This window comes from Xyrauchen texanus, chromosome 45 (genome assembly GCF_025860055.1).
Source record: "Xyrauchen texanus isolate HMW12.3.18 chromosome 45, RBS_HiC_50CHRs, whole genome shotgun sequence".
Taxonomy (NCBI): Eukaryota; Metazoa; Chordata; class Actinopteri; order Cypriniformes; family Catostomidae; genus Xyrauchen; species Xyrauchen texanus.
Genome location: NC_068320.1, coordinates 4,942,037 through 4,963,278, shown reverse-complemented (window position 1 = coordinate 4,963,278; position 21,242 = coordinate 4,942,037). Strand labels below are relative to the sequence as shown.

The 21,242-nt window shown below is 44.2% G+C and overlaps 1 protein-coding gene across 1 annotated transcript; it reads right to left on the bottom strand.

The window, feature by feature from the left end:
• Window positions 1–732: 732 nt before the first annotated feature.
• Window positions 733–21,102, bottom strand: LOC127637715 (protein mono-ADP-ribosyltransferase PARP12-like). The gene is made up of 12 exons (XM_052118948.1): window positions 20,970–21,102; window positions 20,597–20,656; window positions 20,151–20,274; window positions 19,866–20,016; window positions 19,466–19,586; window positions 19,225–19,309; window positions 16,428–16,533; window positions 8,277–8,382; window positions 3,799–3,877; window positions 3,579–3,642; window positions 1,961–2,081; window positions 733–1,845 (listed from the first exon to the last, which is right to left on the bottom strand). The coding sequence occupies exons 2-12, from the start codon at window positions 20,619–20,621 to the stop codon at window positions 1,784–1,786; spliced, it is 1,044 nt and encodes a 347-aa protein (XP_051974908.1). The 5' UTR covers window positions 20,622–20,656; window positions 20,970–21,102; the 3' UTR covers window positions 733–1,783.
• Window positions 21,103–21,242: the final 140 nt, after the last annotated feature.

Sequence of the window (21,242 nt, the reverse complement as noted above, 5' to 3'; positions counted from 1 at the left end):
GTAAGGAATTAGTCAGGCTGATGGAGAAGTTTAATGAGTTAGAGTCATTCATGATGGACTACACTCTTAAAATGGAATACATACGTAGACTAATTAACTGCCAATAAAAGCCTTCATCGACCAACTAACAAAGGACAAAGCATACACTGTATGTGAACTTCTGCAGTTAATCCAGTATGAACTTCAAAAATATTAGTAATTAATCTTTGTTTAAACACTGGCTCTTAACACTAACTTAGTTTACAAATTTTAAACCATAACTTGCCCTGCACATAAATAACTCATATTGGTATTATATGCATGATGTTAGCCAGAGGGCAACTGGCCCCCACAGTAACCCTGGTTATTCCCAAGGTTATTTTTCGCCATTAATCAACATCTTATGAAGTTTTGTGTTCCTCGCCACAGTCTTACAGCTTGCTACTGTAAATACATTTTAATCTTTAAATACATTTATTATAATACAATAAATTGTGTATAAATATATATATATATATATATATATATATATATATATACACAATTTACAATCATATTTAATGAAACTACACAATGATGACTAAGACTTTATAGATATTAGTTTCATTTTCTGTTAATGCATGATTTTCTGTAAAGCTGCTTTGAAACGATTTGAGTTGTACTATACAAATAAAAATATATTTACTGATGCACAGTAAATACTGTATAAGATTTCTAAGGGAAAAAAATGCTAAAGTACACATTAATGTTCATTGTGTTTAACAGAGTGGCTTTTTGTGATAAATCACTCAAATTTAAAAAATGGCATATCGGATGATACTAAAAACTTAATTAGGTTTCTTACCAGTTGTAGTTTTGTGGGGGTCACACAAGGTTAAAAACAGAACCACACCATGGTTTACTAGCACTGCAAATAAAAACATGTCCCTTCGCCTGTTCTATATACAGTATATTTTGCATCATTACTCCCATAACTGAAAAACAAAAACCATTGTGCCATTGGCTTTAGAAAAATGGTGAAAGCCACTGTCAGTCCTAGTAAAACTTGTGGAAAAACTTGTAAACATTTAATATTGAAAAAAAGTTGTTACATAATGGCAGTTAAACAATTCTATGCACATACACTATCTATAGGTTAGTCTGTACAAATAAAGCAAAACATAATTTGATTAGCACATACAGGCAGTGTGTATTAAAGTTAAGAATGGGCATTAGACATTCTGAAGTTAAAGGGTTCGTTCACCCAAAAATTCTGTCATCATTTACACGCACTCATATCGCTCCAAACATGTTATATCATAAAAGTTGACCATGTGCACTGCATTCAAAGTCTTCTGAATCTATACGATAGCTTTGTGTGAAAAATAGTGAAATTTATGAGATTGTTTTCAACTGATTCATTGAAAAGACCCAAGTCGAAAGAAAGATTCATTCACGAATCAGACATCACTACTTTCTCTAGAGCCAAAATTAAGGTTTTTTTGTGAATAATCACTTAAATTCCAGTGTGTTTCTCTAACAAAGCTATTGTATAACATTAGATGACCTGGATTAGTGCACTTTTATGATACTTTCATGGCATTTATGCATTCCTTTTGAAGCCTGAAAGCTTCTGTCCCCATTCAATGCAAGGAAAAGAGCATAGACAACAGTAATTAAAAATTTCTCTTTTCGTGTCCGATATATGGGTATAGATCGACACGAAGGTGAGTAAATGATGTTTGGGTGAACTATCTATTTAACTGGTATCCTGAGAACATGTACATAAAGATACAATTAAACATAAGAATAGGCAGGTGAGATTTTATTGCTGAAGGCGGCGTACACACCTCCTAGTGTGGTAAGACAGGTTTGTCTGGGACATGTCTGCAACAAAATGCAAAAATGAAAATAACAGATCTATTATGTCCACACCAAACATCAAATAAAAAAGATTTGAACAAAAGACAAAGTATTTGTTTTAGTTTGTACATGCACACACCTGAGAAGTCCAGCTCATAGTGGAACCTGCCCGTCCAGAATTTTACTGTCCCAGTAGAGTCCTGTTGATACTGAGCCTCAATATCTTGACTTGACACACTGCAATGACCCTGGGAACCACCCTACACAAATGACAAAGTCCATCAAGTTTATGAAGCAGACTGCTATGCATTAGTAGTAGTAGTAGTAGTAGTAGTCCTTTATTGTCACATAGTAAACCAGTGAAATTGGCCATCGACCTGTCCATACAAACATACATATGACAAGGGGATAGACAGGACAGGAAGACAGGGAATTAGAAGAAATACAGCATGACATGAGGAGAGGAGAGGAGAAAAAAAAGGCAGCCCCCAGACTATGCTCCTTAAGAAGTACAGTGTGGGAACAGGGAAAAAAACACCTCAGCAACATTAGCACATAATCAGTACACTCTACAACATGAACAAGACTTGCAACAGGGGAGGGGATTGGGGGGTGGAGGTGGCCCAGCACAGGCAAGCAGCCATCCGGACCTGCAGCCATGTTCGGCGCTGGTCACAGACCCGCCTGTCAGACTGGGGGTACAAAGCGCTAGGCGAGGGATAGGGTATCGGGCGGATGATTGCATATCTGTATATATGTGTAAGAGTTCATGTGTGTGTAGGCCTGGAGAGTCGCTATGCCAGCATCTAATCTAGGTGCCTCAGTCCGCAGGGGTTGTCATAGCGATACACAGCAAGTTGCCATGGAGACAACCTTGATCAGGTCCCAGACATAGTCAACAATCACCAGGTGTCTGGGGAGTCGGGGAAGGAACGCAGAGTGGCTCACTGCAGTGCTCTTCCGGGGAGTTGTTGTTCCAACAGCGGCCTTGGCCAAGGCCAGTGCTGGTTGAGGGCGGCCGAAACAGATAAGATTGGGATTGTTTGGTCTTAAGGAGAGTAGCCGCATTCTAATTTACACGGCTATTCTCCTGGTCCATTTTGGTCTCTGAAACGATCCATTTGCCTTTGCAAAGCTGTGAGCTTCTCCATGATGTTATCCGTATTTTGGTTCATAGACCCAGTCTGAGTGCAGACAGCTCTGCCCACTGTTTCAATCATGACGGGCAGCCTTGTGAGGCTTTGGACAGCTGTCACCGTCTTCTTAACTCCTCGATAAACCAGGGCAATGCCTAATCCAATCAGCAGAAGACCTGTTATCATGGTACCGAATAGGTAGATATCTTCAACGTCCTCCACGGAAAGAGCCGCCAGACACACGACCCGCCACCTCTCCCACGCGTCCATCGTGTAGCCAGCTGCGAACGTTCCGTCAGGGCAGACAGGTTCCCCCGAACCCAAGCTTCTCGTCGAGAAGATGGTGTCAATTGCGTTGAGAGACCAGTTGATCAAATCCATGATGACTTAGTTTGAAGAGCAGTGCTGAGAGAGTCTCTCAAGTACAAGACAGTAGACTAGATATGACGAGAGGAGCAAAGCAGGGAAGATAAGGGTAGGGAGAGGGTGAGAAAATGCGACCGCCTTCGTTGAGAGCCAAGAGAGAAAAAGAACACATTATACACATTAGGTGTGTATTCAGTGTTCAGTTCATCAGTATGGAACAGTTGTACTGGTAAAAACGGTTTTAGATTCTTTTACTTTAGAGTATTCCTTCCAGTTGCCATCCACGTCTTGGAACTGCCAGCGAGCTTGCGAAAATGCACTATGATCATAAAAATGAAAGAAAATCATTCATTGTAATGCATTCATAATACATTACTTTTAATGAAAAGTCCAAAATTTTTGATTTCATGTGCAGAACCTGGTCCAATTTATGATGATATTATGAGACTGGCTATGATCACTCTTGGATTCATACCTGTTGGTTTGCTGGACTCCACTGTCTATTCTTCTCACTTGTCTTTTTGTACCAAACCTATTATTTACTTGATACATCCCTGCAGAAAAGTAATGAAGATAGTGACTAGTTGAGAATAGCAATTAAGTTATGTCAATGTAGCATACGTGTGTTTGAAACATTTATATTTTCATACTGCATACACTTTCACATACTATTTAAAAAAAAAGTAGGAGACTGGGGTTAGTTCAGGTTAGGAGTTCGGGTATAACGTTTTCAACTTTATAGCCACATATAAAGGAATCATCTCATAAATAAGCGATTTGCATTTTTAATCCATGTTTGTGTAAAAATTATACTTTTAGTTAATTAGTCACATGGGAAATGGAAATTCAAGTAAAGGCCTCTTTAAACATGTTCATTGTACAGCCTATAGCACCTTTATCCCACCTAAAGTTCTGGTACTCCCCAAGAGGAACATTTTGGAAGGACAACATTTTAGAGGTACTGCATTCCACAAGAGACATTTCCCTCTTGTTTTCCCACCTACAAAATACCCCTGTGATGATGCAAAAAAAAAAAGAAATCCCTCATCATTTACTCACCCACATGCCATCCCAGATGTGTATGACTTTCTTTCTTCTGCTGAACACACATGAAGATTTTAAGAAGAACGTTTCAGCATTCTAGGTCTTAATGCAATTTTGAAGGTCCAAAAAGCAGCATAAAAGTAATCCAAACAACTCCAGTTGTTAAATCCTTATCTTCTGAAGGGATACGATAGCTGTAGATCAATATTTAAGTCCTTTTTTACTATGAATCTCCACTTTCACTTTCTTCTACCTTTGTTTTTAGTGATTTGCTTTCTTCGTGCATACACACCTGAGATGGCATGAGGGTAAATGATGGGAGAAATTTCATTTTTGGGTGAACTATTCCTTTAAGGCTGTTTTAAAAAACTGCATCTGCAGGTTAGAATCAGCACATGAGCAGCACAGTGCTGCGTTCCTGACGCTGCAGTTGGAGGAGAGATGAGGCACTCAGCCTATTTTAACCACACAGCACATGCTGAAATCAGCGGAAAACATGTTGAAAGTCACAGAATCTAAGTAAAATCTTGAATTGCATAAGGCACGCACCCTTGCATCTCTAGATACAAACTTGATGTTTTTTTAAATCCTAGCCCACACTCCCTTCTCCAATACCAAGTATAAAACTTTCTCACGTAATATTTCAATAGAAGTTAAAGCTCCGTCCCCCAGACACTGAACTAGCAGGGAGTAATCCCTGCTTTATGACCTTTTCCAAAAGCAGTAATCACCACTTCCAGAGTATCTGCCGCTTTAGGGGTGCGTGTGCTGCTTCCAAAAATAGTACAGAGCAGGTGACGCAGCTATAAATACCTAAAAAACTCAGATTTGCTAATTCCAAAACATTGAACCAAATTTTCAAAGGATCTCAACACTCTACTCTCATATACGTCACAGAGTGTAGAACCCCCACTCACAATCCACTCTGACCAGCAGAAAGGGGACTTATTTAAACATAATTTTTGGTTCAGTCATATGCTCAAGGCAACATTTAAATAAATGTCAGAATTAAACACTCTTCACACTCTTGGACACTTTTCTCCATACAGAGTGCAAATGCGAGATAACGGGATGTAACCTAACTTCTCTGGTTAGTTTGATAGAAAGGCTTTTTAATGGCAAAATAGAGGCAAGAACTTCCTGTTCAATAAAAAACCAGGGAGGGGATCTCTCAGGTGGAAGTGACCAATGAGCCAAATGTCTGAGACGGAATGCATAATAATAAAACTAAATCTTGTGTAGGCCTAGCCCACCTTTGTCAATTGGCCTATGCAGCTTACTGAAATGTAATCTGGGATGTTTACCATTCCAAATGAAGGACTTCGCTATACTATCAAATTGCTTGAAATAAAAGAGTGGGACATCTATAGGGAGAGACTCTAGCAGGTAGATTAATTTCGGAATACAATTCATTTTAATAACATTAACATTCCCAGTCATAGGTAAATGTAATGATCAAAAATTAACTCTAGCTAAATCACAAAAATTAGCTGGGAATAAAATATCCAAATACTTAATGCCCTGTTTGGGCCACTTAAAGGCACCTGCCTGAAAAGCCATTACCGGGCAGTACGCTGTCAGCGCCAAAGCTTCGGATTGAGACCAATTATCTCTGTATCCTGAGAAATTAGAAAAGGTATTCATAATTATGTGGAGGCCAGGCATAGATCTAGTAGGGTCGGAGAAAAATAATAAAATATAATCTGCGTAAAGCAAAAGCTTATGTACTATACCTCCTGCACCCACCCCTAGAAAATCATCTTCCTTTCTTATCACAGCTGCTAATGATTCCAGGGCAAGACAGAAGAATAATGGGGAAAGAGGGCAACCCTGATGGGTTAAAATTATCTGAATTTAATCCATTTGTTTGTACCACTGCTACCGGGTGTCTATAAAATAAATTAATCCATCCAATAAAAGTATTACAAAACCTGTATATTTCCAAAATCTTAAAAAGATAATCCCATTCTACCATATCAAATGCCTTTTTGGCGTCAAGTGAGATGGCAGTAACCGGAGTCTGATCATTCGCCATTGACCACATGATATTGATGAAATGCCTAATGTTATCAGAATAGCTGCAGCCCTGAAAAAAACCCACCTGATCTGTATATATAAAAGATGTCATAACTTTTACTTAATCGGTTAGCCAAAAGTTTTGACGTCTAGCTGGATCAGAGAAATTGGACGGTAACTCTTACACTCACTTGGATCTTTGTCCTTTTTAAGAATCAGACTGATCTGGGCTTGTGTCATGGTTGGCAGAAGCATTCTATTTAATTTAATGATTCCACATAAACTTCTAATAAAAGTTGAACCAGTTCTGTAGCATAAGATCTTAAAATTTCGGCAGCAAAGTTGTCTGGCCCTGGAGCCTTGCCTCTAGGCAAGGCCTTAATTACCTCACCAAGCTCCTGCAAGGTTGTCTCAGAATCAAGATAATTTGTTTGCTCAGTTGTCAGTTTAGGGAGTTCTAATGGTTCCATGAAGTTTCTAGTGGAACCAGCACAAAACAATTTATAAAAAAAGGCTTCATCAGACGATCAACTGGATGTTCAGTGAGCCGGTCCATTTGGCTGCAACATGAGTACCACAAAATAACTTACTCAGTCCATTGACTGTATGAAGGACATTGCTTGCTGGGGACATGTAAATACTTTAAAGCCATCCTTAGCATCTGTACTCAATTTGGCCGGGAATATCAGTGCAAATGCGACCTTCCATTGTTGTAAAGGTTTCTTGCATTCCTTGAATCGATCATGTTTCTCTCTTGTCGAATTCGCAAAGTCTGAGAACAAAAAATGTTGAGGATCTTCCAAGAAAGCCTTCCTTTACTCCTCGCCTCACGTAACACAATATCTTTATAGGATGATCTCAGAAATTTGGCCAGAATTGTTCGGGGCCTGTCTTCCTCAGCGGATCGACGAGCCGGAACCCTGTGAGCTCGCTCGATTTCCAGCTTATGTTTGTTATGTCAAGCAGACTCAGAAAGAGCCCATCCAGGAATTTCACCATATCCCAACCATCTTCGTCCTTAAGAATTCCAACAATTTGGATGTTATTCCGCCAGTTACGATTCTCCAAGTCTTCCAACTTCTCCTAGACGCGCTCCAAATCCACCTTGGTCGCTAGCGGATTAACAGCTAATTCCTCACATTGCATCACATGACTCCCACTTTAAACCTATTGATCAACATGATTGTGACAGGGCAGAGGGTGGGGCTGGGTCATGATGCTCTCTCACTCTCCTCGCTCTCTCTCCCACTGTTGCTCCTTGTTGGCCTTTATCCCTCTCTGAGTATTGATTAGCCTGATTAGGGTCCGGGTGTGTAGCATCACGACCCGCCCTCAACCCTGTCACAATGATCTTTTACATTTAAGGCTTTTACAGTATGACTCAACATAAAATACTGTACTGACATACCCTTTGAATGTAAAATTATATCTTGATGCAAGTATAACACGCAGTAATAGGTAGAGTTGAGGTACTCGAGTTTGGACTCCAAATTTTCATAGACTCAATGCACATATGGTACATGTACTTGTCATAGACTATTTTACTTAGACTCGACTTCGACTGGAAAATATTTTTCCGAGTCCAAGGCATTTTTGATGCACTGAAAAAGAAAGAATAAGAAAAAATAATAAAATAATGAAAACTAGAAATAAATGAATGCATGAAGCTCTAGCTCCCCCGATCTTGTAGCTAGAGTTTGTGTCATTGTGTTGAGCACACGCACGATCACAGCAAAAAAGTCCCTCTAAAGGGTTAAGAGAAACTATAGTACCTCATGTGCGAAAGTGCCGAAAACTGAATGATTCCTCAAAAATGACCTAAAATGGGATTTAGTTCCAGCAGTGGGAAAGCCTATAATCTGTCTATTTATAATCTCTCTTAATGTGTCTTACCACCAAAGTAAAGAGTGTAAGTGTATCGTCCAGCTGTGAATGAAACCTGGCATTCAGGGTTTAGCTGATACAATCTCTCGATTTCTGCACTATCCAAAGAACATCCCTGCAAACAAAAAGTGCAATGAAATGTGAGACTGATGGAACATTTCACATTCAAACATTTAAGTTGAAGCAGTTTTTGAATTTGGATATGCTAACAGTGTTTCCCCTTCTGTCGCTCTCTCCACGTTGTGTCGGAGAAGCGACACTAGGGGTCTCTCTTGAGCGCCGATATTCACCTCTGATCTTATTGAAAAGGGCCAATGGGAGTTGGCAGTCAGTATTTGCATACCCCGCCCCCGGACATACGGGTGTTTAAGCGGGGCAAATACGGGAGTTCATTCAGAAAATTTCTTCGGAGCCGATGGTCTGTCTGCAGTTTGCTGCGAGTTACACGCCACTTAAACGTTCCTGTTTTCCTCTGACGATCTGCATGCTGTTGGATCTTGACGGCGCACAACAGCGGCTTTCTCCTTCTCAGTGCACGGCGTGCATTGTTGCCCCTGAGCGCTTCAACAGCGCAGACACGTACACACACACACTGTGTATTAAAAGAGTTTTTACTAAAAGAGTCATTTTCTCTAAAAGAGCAAACACAGCGGCGTTGAACGTCCTTTTAAGGACATGTCATTTTCAAGATGCCTTTCCGCCCCTGTGTCGTTCCTGGATGCGGTAGAGTGCTCTCCGCTTCAGACGGCCACAGGCGCTGTCTCGTGTATTTGGGCTGCGATCACACCGAGGCGGCGTTTGTGGATGGTTCATGTTCTCACTGCGAGAACATGACCATGACCACGTTGCGGTCGCGGCTTGCTTTCAACAGAAACTCAACAGGGTAACTTAAATACCCGTATGTCTGGGTATTCAACAGAAAGCAAACCACCCCAGCTGCACCCCGCATTGCTCCTTCTTCCCACGGGATTAAGGACGGTGCGGTTGGCGCTGGGGGCGATTTGGGGGCGGCAGCATGTGCAGTTTCGCCGGGTAACCCCCCTCGAACCTCCCGTTCCCCGACACGCTCGCTGGTCTCCGTCCACGCTCGCGGTGATAGTGGCTCGCCTCACGGCCCGGCTGTCTATCCTCCCGAGTCCGAAGCAGATGAGCTCATCGCTGCATCGGAGAGTGCGGTGTCTGATGCCGAGGACTCCCCTGGACTGCCGCCTTCGGGCCAGCAGGCCCAGGCTGAGGCCGACGCTCAGATGTCCGACATGCTTGCCCGGGCCGCCTTGAGCGTGGGGTTGGACTGGAATCCTCCATCCTCCCCACAGCCTTCTCGGTTGGATGATTGGTTCCTTGGGGCAGCGCGCCGTTCGCGGCCTCGCATCCCCCCGGTCCCTTTCTTCCCGGAGGTGCATGATGAGCTGACGTCTACGTGGAGAGCTCCGCTCTCCGCTCGTCTAGGTGCCACCCGCTCCACTCTCTCCACCCTCGACGGCGGAGAACGCCACGGTTACGACGCGATTCCCCAGGTTGATAGGGCAGTTGCGCACCATCTATGCCCCGGTAGCCCTACCTCCTGGTGGGGTCGCCCCGTACTCCCATCCAAGCCCTATAGGACAACATCCTCGCTTAATGCGAAGGCCTACACTACGGCTGGACACGCTGCCTCCGCCCTGCATGGATGGCCCTCCTGCAAGTCCACCAGGCCAAAGCTCTCAGAAACATGCACAGGGGTGGACCTGATCCTGATGTGCTGCAGGAACTGCGCTCAGCGACCGACCCCGCCCTGAGAGCGACGAAGGCCACAGCGCAGGCACTTGGACAGACGATGGCCACCCTAGTGGTCCAGGAACGCCATCTTTGGCTCAACCTGGTCGAGATGCGTGAGGCTGACAAAAACCGCTTCCTGGACGCACCTGTCTCCCAGATTGGCCTTTTCGGTGACACCGTCGAGGACTTCGCCCAACAGTTCTCCGCGGTGAAGAAGCAGACGGAGGCCATTTCGCACATCATGCCCCGCCGCAGACCTGCCGCCACGGGCCCTGCCCCGTCTGCCTGCCGAGGGCATCCCCCTGCGAGGAAACCAGCTCCTGCTCCACCTCAACCCGGGCCCAGCTCTCAGCCCCAGCGTCGAAGCACTCCAGCAGGCGGCGACGCCCCTGTCTCACGAACCCCTCCAGGACCCGGAAGGCTCCCAAGCGTTCCTGAGACAGCCGACCCAGAGCCGAAGACGTTAGCTCCGAGGTGGTAAGACCGCTCCGCCCCCGGTGGAGGGCCAGGAGGAGAATCCTTTGTTTTTTCATTTGCCACACCCCTGACGGGGCTGTGTTAACCACATTCTCAATAAAAGAGCTATTTCCTTTGCCTCTGGGTCACCTGGCCCGCAAATGCCGTTTTCACGGCAATGTGCTTTCAGATCACAACAGTCCCGGTACACCGGACGCGGTGATCCCGCCTTCCGCCTGCCCACGACTGTCCCCCGGCCGGCCAGTTCAGACGAGTCCAGAGGACGCCAACATCAGACCTCCTCCTCAGTTAAGAACCCGCCCCCTGCCGGGCGCGCGGAGCAAGGTAAGTGCTTTGAGTCTATTCTCAGCACCTCAGCCTCAGGCCGCAACGAAGCCACCCGACGCTGCATTACCTGTTCCGCCCCGCTGCGAGGCCCCGCCGGGTACGTCCAAAATACTCGTCCCTTTGGTGCCCCTAGCGCAGAGCTGGGAAATGTGGCTTTCGCTTCCCAACGCATCACGCTGGCTACACCGGACCATTCGACTCGGTTATGCAATTCAGTTTGCCTGGCTCCCGCCCCCCTTCAGGGGCGTCCGCTTTTCCGCAGTACACGACGAGCACGCCAGTTCCCTGTGCACGGAAATCACGACCCTCTTAGTCAAGGGCGCGGTAGAGCCCATCCCTCCAACCGAAATGAGGAAGGGTTTCTACAGCCCTTACTTCATTGTACCCAAGAAAGCCGGTGGCTTACGACCAATCCTGGACTTGCGAGTTTTCAATCGGGCCTTGTTAAAACTCCCGTTCAAAATGCTTACGCAGAGAAATATTCTGGCTGGCGTTCAGCATCTAGATTGGTTCGCAGCAGTGGACCTGAAGGACACGTACTTCCACGTCTCAATTCTGCCACGACACCGACCCTTCTTACGGTTCGCGTTCGACGGCCAGGCGTTTCAGTACAAAGTCCTCCCCTTCGGCCTGTCTCTGTCCCCTCGCGTTTTCACGAAAGTCGCAGAGGAAGCCCTTGCCCCGCTACGAGTAGCCGGCATCCGCATTCTCAACTACCTCGACGACTGGCTCATCCTAGCACACTCTCGAGAGTTACTATGCACACACAGAGACCAGGTGCTCTGGCACCTCAGCCGCTAGGGCTTCAGGTCAACTGGGAGAAGAGCAAGCTCACTCCGGTTCAGAGCATCTCTTTTCTCGGGTTGGAGTTAGACTCAGTCTCAATGACAGCACGCCTCACGAGCGCAGCGTGCTCAGTCGGTGCTGGACTGCCTCGCTTCCTTCAAGCCAGGCACAGTGGTCCCTCTAAAACTTTTCCAGAGGCTCCTGGGGCATATGGCGTCCTCCACGGCGGCGCGCTGGGGTTGATGCATATGAGACCACTCCAGCACTGGCTCCAGACTCGAGTCCCGAGACAAGCATGGCACCGCGGCACGCATCGGGTAAGGATCACCCCTGCCTGCCTCAAAAGACTCCGACCCTGGACAGACCTCTGCTTTTTACGGGCAGGAGTGCCCCTGCAGCAGGTGTCCCGACGCGTCCTGGTCACAACCGACGCCTCCCGGTCCGGGTGGGGTGCCGTGTGCAGCGGGCACGCAGCAGCGGGCCATTGGAAAGGGGCCCCGCTGCGTTGGCACATCAATTGCCTGGAGTTGCTGACCATCCTTCTTGCTCTCAGGAAGTTCCTCCCATTAGTTCGGGACAAACATGTCCTCGTGAGATCGGACAGCACCACGGTGGTGGCGTACATAAATCGCCAAGGCAGCGTACGCTCCCGCCACATGTCACAACTCGCCCGCCGTCTCCTCCTATGGAGCCAGCAGCGACTCAAGTCGCTGCGTGCCACTCACATCCCCGGCAAGCTCACCATCGTAGCGGACGCGCTATCACGACAACGCCTTCCCGGTGGGGAGTGGAGGCTTCACCCCCAGTCGGTCCAGCTGATTTGGGAACGGTTTGGCAAGGCCCAGGTAGACCTGTTTGCCGCCCAGGAAACCTCCCACTGCCCGCTCTGGTACGCCCTAACAGAGGCTCCCCTCAGGACCGACGCGCTGGCACACAGCTGGCCCTCGGGGCTGCGCAAGCACGCATTTCCCCCAGTGAGCCTTCTTGCACCGGTGCTGTGCAAGGTCAGGGAGGACGAGGAGCAAGTCAAGTTGGTGGCCCCCTACTGGCCCACTCGGACTTGGTTCTCGGAACTCAGGCTCCTCGCGACAGCTCCTCCCTGGCGAATGCCCCTGAGAAAGGACCTCCTCTCTCAGGGACGGGGCACGCTCTGGCACCCGCGCCCAGACCTCTGGAACCTCCACGTCTGGTCCCTGGACGGGACGCGGAAGAGCTAGCCGGCTTACCGGCGACCGTTGTGAATACCATCAACCAAGCCAGAGCCCCTCTACCAGGCACCTTTACGCCCTAAAGTGGCGCTTGTTCGCAGATTGGTGTTCTTCCCGAGGCGAAGACCCGCAGAGATGCGCTGATTAGGGTCAGTGCTTCTGTTCCTACAGGAGAGGCTGGACAGGAGGCTGTCCCCGTCCACCCTCAAGGTGTATGTTGCGCTATCGCCGCCCACCACGATCCTGTAGACGGCATGTCTTTGGGTAAGCACGACCTGATCCTCAGGTTCCTGAGAGGCGCCCGGAGGTTGAATCCCTCCCGGCCAGGCCTAGTTCCCTCCTGGGATCTCTCGGTAGTCTTGGCAGGACTCCAGAGACCTCCCTTCGAGCCGCTCGAATCAGTTGGACTCAGGGCCCTCTCTCTTAAGACGGCCCTGCTGATCGCTTCGCCTCCATTAAGAGGGTCGGGGACCTGCAAGCGTTCTCTGTCAGCGACACTTGCCTGGAGTTCGGTCCGGCAGATACGTCTGTGATCCTAAGACCGCGACCGGGCTATGTGCCCAAGGTTCCAACCACACCATTTCGAGATCAGTGTAAGGTATGGCGGAGGATCAGTGGCTTTAACAGATTCACGATCAAATAAGAACTTACTTTTAAAAACTCCCCTAATTACTGAAATAGTGCCAACCAGTCTCCACAAGCACAATAAATGTATTGACAAAGAGACAATAAACTATTGACAGAGAACCGCATGTGACATCCGCATGCTCACAACGTGCTTATCGTGTGGACAGGAAGGGGGAAACTTTGAACGCAACAATGTGTGTGTGTGTGTTTTTCAGTTAAACACAGAACTGCATATTGCTAATGAAATACGTGTAATCCCTGTATGTTGTGTATTTCTGAGGTATATCAAACTCGTTAGAACTGTTTCGTTGTGTGTTTTAAACTCTGAGGCCTCATATTTAATAGCCTCAGAGTGTATATTCCCTTTTTAAGTGTACTAAACACACGTTTCTTGGTATCAAATTAAACCTTACGATTTGTCCGAGCTGAATTCGAATATAAGATCTCTGTAGAATGATATTACGCGATGTTTTACTATCTTTTGAGTCATTCAGCCCAAAATCTCTTACTGTCATAAACATGCAAATGAGCCTTGACAAAGGAACTCTCTCATGCCCAGAGTAAGGGAGACTTTTACGACCTCCAAAGGAATGTTCAGAGAAGTGCTGACCTTCACTTCATTCTCTTACTGAGAAAGAGAAATGAACCCTGTTAATCCTATATATATATTCTATATATCCATGTGATAAATTCATTGACATGTATCTAATGTTCCATCTCATAATTTTCCTAAATGTTGTTTGATCTGTGTTTTTCTTTCAAACTCTAATGGGTTAATGTTTCAGACTTTGCATACTATGGTTAACCGAAATCATATGTGTGGCATATTTGGTCTCTATAACTTGGTATTTTGAAGATCAAAATGACTGTGTACATGATATGTCAATAACAACAACATATTAGTATTACAAGTATATTTCCTAGTTTCTTTCTTGCTCATGCAATGAGAAATGTGAGAACAAAGAGCAATAAACCAAATTCCCACCTGGAACCCAAACCCTTCTCATTGGTCGAGCCAATGAGAGGTGGGACATGTTTTCTAAGGTTATAAATGCTCTTAGCTCTTATCTCTGCCCTCTCTTAGCCCTCTCTTAGCTCTCTCGCTCTTGCTTCCTGCCTCTCCTGTTTTCTGGTCCTCTGAGCCTTGTGCTCTCTCACTCTCTTGCTGAATGATGCTGAACTAGAAGGCCCCAAGGACTCCCAAGCGTGCGCCAGGCTACGGCCTTGTCTCTGACTCCCACTGGTTCTCTCTCTCATCAAGACAACATCATCAAAGATCAACTCAAGCCATCAACAAATTGCATCAGGACAGTTTAATTCAAATGGGACATGCAAGTATCAAACTTAGTCTCATTATTTGATACATTAAGTATCCCTAACCCCTTTCTAAAAAGGGCGTGTCAGAACTAATATGATGGTTTGCTCAGGCTGTTGATCTGCTGAACTTCAAACAATGCTATAACTTCTTGCCTTCCTGTATTCTGCTTCAGCCCTCTTTCCCTTGGTAAACTGTATGAATGTATGTATATGTATGTTAGAGTAGTTTAAATGTTTCGTCTAGTTAATAAAGTCTTGTTCATGTCACATGTAAAGTTGTCTGTGTCTCAAGCTCATATCTAAAGTCACTAATCATAGATTTTGACTACTTGCTCTTAATACGTAGTAAGAAAGACATTTCCCATGCCCCGGAAATGTACCTTTCTATTAATTAATTAATTAATAACCAATATTGAGTGTTCACGGGATGAACCGAGCATTTGGTTGTAATGTTAATGTAGCTACATCAAGTTAACCCGATTAACTGATCCAAATATTCATGATCGATTATAACAAGTTATGATTGATTATTAATATTTCATAGAGCTGATTCGCTACATCAGGTAGTGAACCTGCAAGCGCTGCCCCGGGAGGAGGCAGACCCAGCCCTTTCGTTGCTGTGTCCAGTGCGCGCCCTGCGCATTTACCTGGACCGCACACAGAGCACCAGACGCTCTGAGCAGCTCTTTGTCTGCTTTGGCGGACGGCAGAAAGGGAATGCCGTCTCCAAGCAGAGGCTCGCCCACTGGGTTGTCGACGCCATCACACTGGCTTATCACACCCAGGCCGTGCCCCCGTGTCTCCCTTAGGCAGTTACAGCTGCCCCGGTCGCCGTGCTGTAGCAACTCCCCCCTTTCATGGCTGGATCTACCACTGCACCATACTTTCCACACGAGCCCTAAGACGGCTGTGTGACGTGTCTACCACTTTTCCTCCCCAAGAAAAAGGTCAGGTGTGGTCTCCGCAGGGTCTGGGTAAGACCCCCTTCCCTATATGCGTGTAAGGGCCCCGGCCGTGATTGCTCTATACGAGAAACATAGAGAGAAAAGAGGCCCAGCCAGGCTGGCCCGTTCCCATGTTGGCAAACATCACCTTGTTCCCCTCCCAGGGTAACTACAAGGACTCCGATGATCTTATGGGGCATTGGGGAAGGGTACGTGCAGCCAGGTACAGACGATGCGTGGCACTGGATGAAATCCCTGCCCGCCTCTGTATCGGCGGTCCACGTACAAGGTTCAGCGCATGGCAAGATTGGAATGTGTCCCCTAGTGTCGCTTCTCCGACACAACGTGGAGAGAGCGACAGAAGGGGAACGTTTGGTTACATATGTAACCTCCGTTCCCCGAGGGAGGGAACGACACGTTGTGTCTTTCCTCCGCCATGTCGCTGAACCGAGCCACTGTTGTGGCCGGACCATTTCCGGCTCCTCAGAAAAATCCTGAATGAACTCCCGTATTTGCCCCGCTTAAATACCCGTATGTCCGGGGGCGGAGTATGCAAATACTGACTGCCAACTGCCATTGGCCCTTTTCAATAAGATCAGAGGTGAATATCGGCGCTCAAGAGAGACCCCTAGTGTCGCTTCTCTCGGGGAACGGAGGTTACATACGTAACCAAACGTTTTCTTTCTTTGGTTTAAAAAAGCTTCAGAACTCCTTACTGGTTTCTGGTACTCAGTCCAAATGCCTTCATCACCATTAAACTCCCAGATGAATTCAGTCGATGAATCTGTTGAATTTGTAGTGGGAGATTCCAACGTTGGCGAACTGCATGTGATAAAATAAACTTTTTAAGGTTTGATGTTCAACATTTCGACACACACAAAAAAAAATTTGCATAGTGAATTTTTGTGTAATTCTTTAGTAAAACCATTCTTACGTAAATTATTAATTCATGTTGGAATGGTTTGAAAAACAATTTACAAAGAAAAACTTTAGAAGTATTAAAGCTGTGGGTCGATAAGAACTAATTAACCAGTTTTAACATAAATTGCCATACTTTGCATCAATTTACATAAGAATGGCTTTACAAATGAATTACTAAGAAATTCATAGGCTGACTTCCTGAGTCTAAACAGTGAATTTGTAAAACCATTCATAAAACCTTTGGAAGAAATTGCAAAACCATTCTTAATTGTAGAGTAGAATTGGAGTCTTTGGATTCATGGAAAGAATGTTTTTTACTTCCTGAATAGTCTAAACATTGTGGCATTATAAGAATTCATAAAACCTTTCGTACATCAATTGACACACTCAATTTATGTAAGAATGGTTTAGAATGATTTACATAGAAATGTGTACATTGACCTGCTCATGAGCCTAAACAGTGAATTTGTAAAACCATTCAAAGCATTCACAAAACTATTCTTACGTACATTTTCGCATGCATGTGTAAGAATGGTTTTACAAACGATTTATACAAAAATTCTACGGTTGCCTTCTTGAAGAGTCTAAACTCTGTGGCATTATAAGAATTCATAAAACCACTCTTACATCAATTGTCACATTCAATTTACACACAAATGGTTTAACGAATGATTTACACTGAAATTAAAACGTTGACCTCCTGAACAATATTAACTTTATGGCACTATAAATAATTTAAACAGAAATCCCTAGGTTAACATCCTGAAAAGTTTAAACATTGAATTCGTAAAGCCATTCATAAAACCATTAGAAGAATTCGCAAAGAAAATTCGACAGCTGACTTCCTGAAGAGTTTAAATACGGTGGTACTATAAGAATTAATACAACCACTATTTTATAAATTGTTGCATTCATTTTACACAGAAATTCATAGGATAACTTCCTAAAGAGTCTAAACACTGACTTCAGCAGAAGTTCTGCTGATGAAAACGCCTTGTAGATGAGAGAAGTCAATGGAGAACGGCCAGACTGGTTCAGCTGACAGAAAAACTAAGGTAACTCAGATAACCACTCTGTACAATTGTGGTGAGCAGACTAGCATATCAGAATGCACAACCTTCAGGCGGATGGGCTACAACAGCAGAAGACCACATCCGGTTCCACTTCTGTCAACCATGAACAGAAATCTGAGGCTGCAGTGGGCACAGGCTCGCCAAAACTGGACAGTTAAAGATTGGAAAAACTCAGCAGAAATCGATATTCATCTGACCAAGGCTGAGGCACAAAGATGGTAGGGTCAGAATTTGGCGCCAACAGCATGAATCCATGGACCCAACCTGCCTTGTGTCAACAGTCCAGGCTGGTGGCAGTGTAATGGTGTGGGTTTCACCAGTCCAACCCGACCCGCCACGAGCTGCATTCAAAGTGGTGATCCCTGGCATGGGAGTCACACATGCTAGCAAGGAGGCTATAAAAGCCATGGCCTCTTGTTTCGGTCACTGGTGTGTCTCTTATGGCCAGGAGAGTGAGGTTTACACACTGCACAGCTGTCACGAACCAGCTGGCTACTGTTAGGTTTATGGAATGGTTTTGGCCACAAGAGGCCCTTATTGCATTTCATTTCAGTTTCCCGCCTTTGCCTCATTTTTCTGTGAGTGTATTTAAGTTGCTCTGTTCTTCTGTTCTATGCTCAGTGTTTGATATGTTGAGACCAACCTCTCCAGTCTTTTGTTTTTTGAATGTTTTTTCCCTTTTTGGGAAACACTCTTTTACCCTTTGTGGTTTCTAAACATTTTTTGGCTTTTTTCTATTGACTCTTTGGAACGTTTCTGGAGTTTCAGTTTGGAATTACTTTCTGGACCAATTAAAAAGACATTTAGTGTATTCCCTGACTGAGGAACAGTCTGAGGAATTTCTGCAACTGGGTCCACATTCCCCGTTTTCCCAGAGCTCAGTTCCCTTGACCTTGCATCACCACCCTTGAGACCTGACAGCTACCATTACACTCACCCCCCTAAACCTCACTCCCATACGGGTCATGACACCAGTGTCACCGGTCCTACTCGACCCACCCTGAGTGGGAATTGATTCAGCAATCTCCAGCATGGGAGTCGGACACGCTAGCAATGAGGCTATAAAAGCCATGGCTTCTAGCCTCAGTCACTTGTGTGTCTCTTAAAGCCAGAACAACTATCACATACCAACTGGCTACCATTACATAGGGAATGTTTTCTTGGCACAATTTGGGCCTTATAATACCAATCAATCATTGCTTGAATGCCACAGTCTACTTGAGTAGTTGCTGACCATGTACATCCTGTCATGGCCACAATATAACCACAAAACCACAAAACCGCAAAACCACTCTTGCAGGAATTGTCACATTTAGTTTATGTAAGAATGGTTCTACAAATGATTAATGCATACTGTAAATTTGTACATAGACTTAGGTACGAAGGTTTTAAGAACAATTTACACACAAATTCGTTCTGCTGTCATTCGGCTTTCATAAATGAGGCCCATTGTATGAGCAAAGTTGGTTAGTGTGTGTGTGTGTGTGTGTGTGTGTGTGTGTATGTGGGTGGGGGATACCTGTTGTCTGTTACTATTGAATTGAATTTTGGTCGCCGTTTCACTTTTCTCGTCATGTGTGTGGACAGATTGGTTTGAGTCATGGCTAAAACATTCCAAAAACACAAATAAACTTTTATATCCGCAAGTTAGCCATTTTAAATTTAAAGTGTATCCATTTGTCAGAAATTATGCTAATATGTTGCGACTAATATGCCATGACACAATTCTCAACTGTTAAAGAAAGTTTTTCAAGAATTACCAGTGAAGTCCACTATGTAAATCATGTTTCCTGCAGTAAACTGGACTGAGCCTGTTGGGTTGTTGTTATATTGTTGCTCTATATAATCACTTCCAATTGAGGATGTGTTCCCACCGGATCCCTGCAGAATTTCGAGGAAGCAAAATAAAGGGGAAGACAGATCAAAATGTTAACTTAATTAAAACAGCCTTTTCTAGACCACTGATATGACATGAATCTTAATTTTGTACATCACTTAGTACTTTTGAAAAACCTGTTCAATTCAATTCTTAAGAGTAAAACATAAAAATGTGGAAACCTTAGTGCACCTTCAACACTACCTCAACCATAACCTAACCTAAAATCAGAGGGAAATGATAGGTTGACAAGAAACGTTAGAGATTTTTAAGGTCACTTATACCTGGGATCCATATTCGAACCAGTGATGGTTGTCTTTGTAGTACCAGCCTACTTTTTGCTTCTGATTGTAGTTCAGAAACATTTTGCGTCGTATACTGAGGTTAGTAATAGGTCCATTGATTGTCATAGCTTCAAAGTCAATAAAGAGAGACCTGTTGAACCAATGGAAAATAATTAATAATATTAAAAGATATGGACCTAATGCCATCATTGTGAACCCTTATTACAATAAACTCAATTTGATGATCTCTGTGATTAAACAGGACTTGTTGAAGACTAAACTCACCCCATGCTGGTGTAGATGGTGATACCAGTAGCCCCTGGCTGACAGTAATGGGTTTCAATGACAATATCATTACAGATAGAAGACCACCGCTGTCCATCATACAACTGCCACTCATAGCGATTACCTGAGTATGAATGAACGAACGAACGAATGAAAGACAACAAAGACAACTTTTAAATATTTAGTTTTGGTTGCATTAGTGAATAAATGGATGGATGGAAGAATGGATGATGGATCAATCCATCCATCCATCCATCAATCCATCAATCAATTCATCTATCAATTCATTTTGGGAAAAATTATGATTAGAATATTTGTTTCTCGTTAAATAACCATATTATATATGTATATAAAAAATATTTCCCAGACACCATGTTGTTTTTTGGTTTATTGTTTGCTGAATACCAGAACCAACATTAAAATGTTTTAATAATTAACAGGCTTACCTGCTGCCATGTTCTGTCTCTTCATGCAGGGCTCTCTGAATGTCTTTAGCCTTGAAACATCTTAAGTCATAAACAGAAATTAAGATAATTTGCTATCTAATGCATTTTTTATTTATTTATTTTTAACTGTAACTTCAGATAATTTTGGGGAAACAATTCCATTTTTGATTCTGAACATCTTTGTGTCTTTGCTTCTCTTCCTCAGAAATATTCACACTTCTAATAATAATAATAATAATTTAAATAAAAGGTGTTTCACATCAGGCCTAAGTGTGAAAATGTATCCGTAATATGATCGTGCAATCTATAAATTGTTATTAGGACTCGCGCAGGGTTGTCATGATACAGAAATTACATGTGTAATTATACTTACCAAATGCCTTCAAGACACTATATAATATATATATAAACTATAACAAATAATAATTTATAATCATTAGGTATATATAAAATTGTCTAAAGTGTCGTCCGAACTGCTAAATGAAACAGCACCACTGATTCAGTTTCGGTTTCCTTTCAGCGTCATGACTCGCGATTCCCAAAACAAACACTGAACCTCCGGTTTGTGGGTAAATGTATTTCAGAATTTTGATTTTATTCAGAACTTAAAAACACTTTGAAACTATTGAATATGAAATATGTCTCA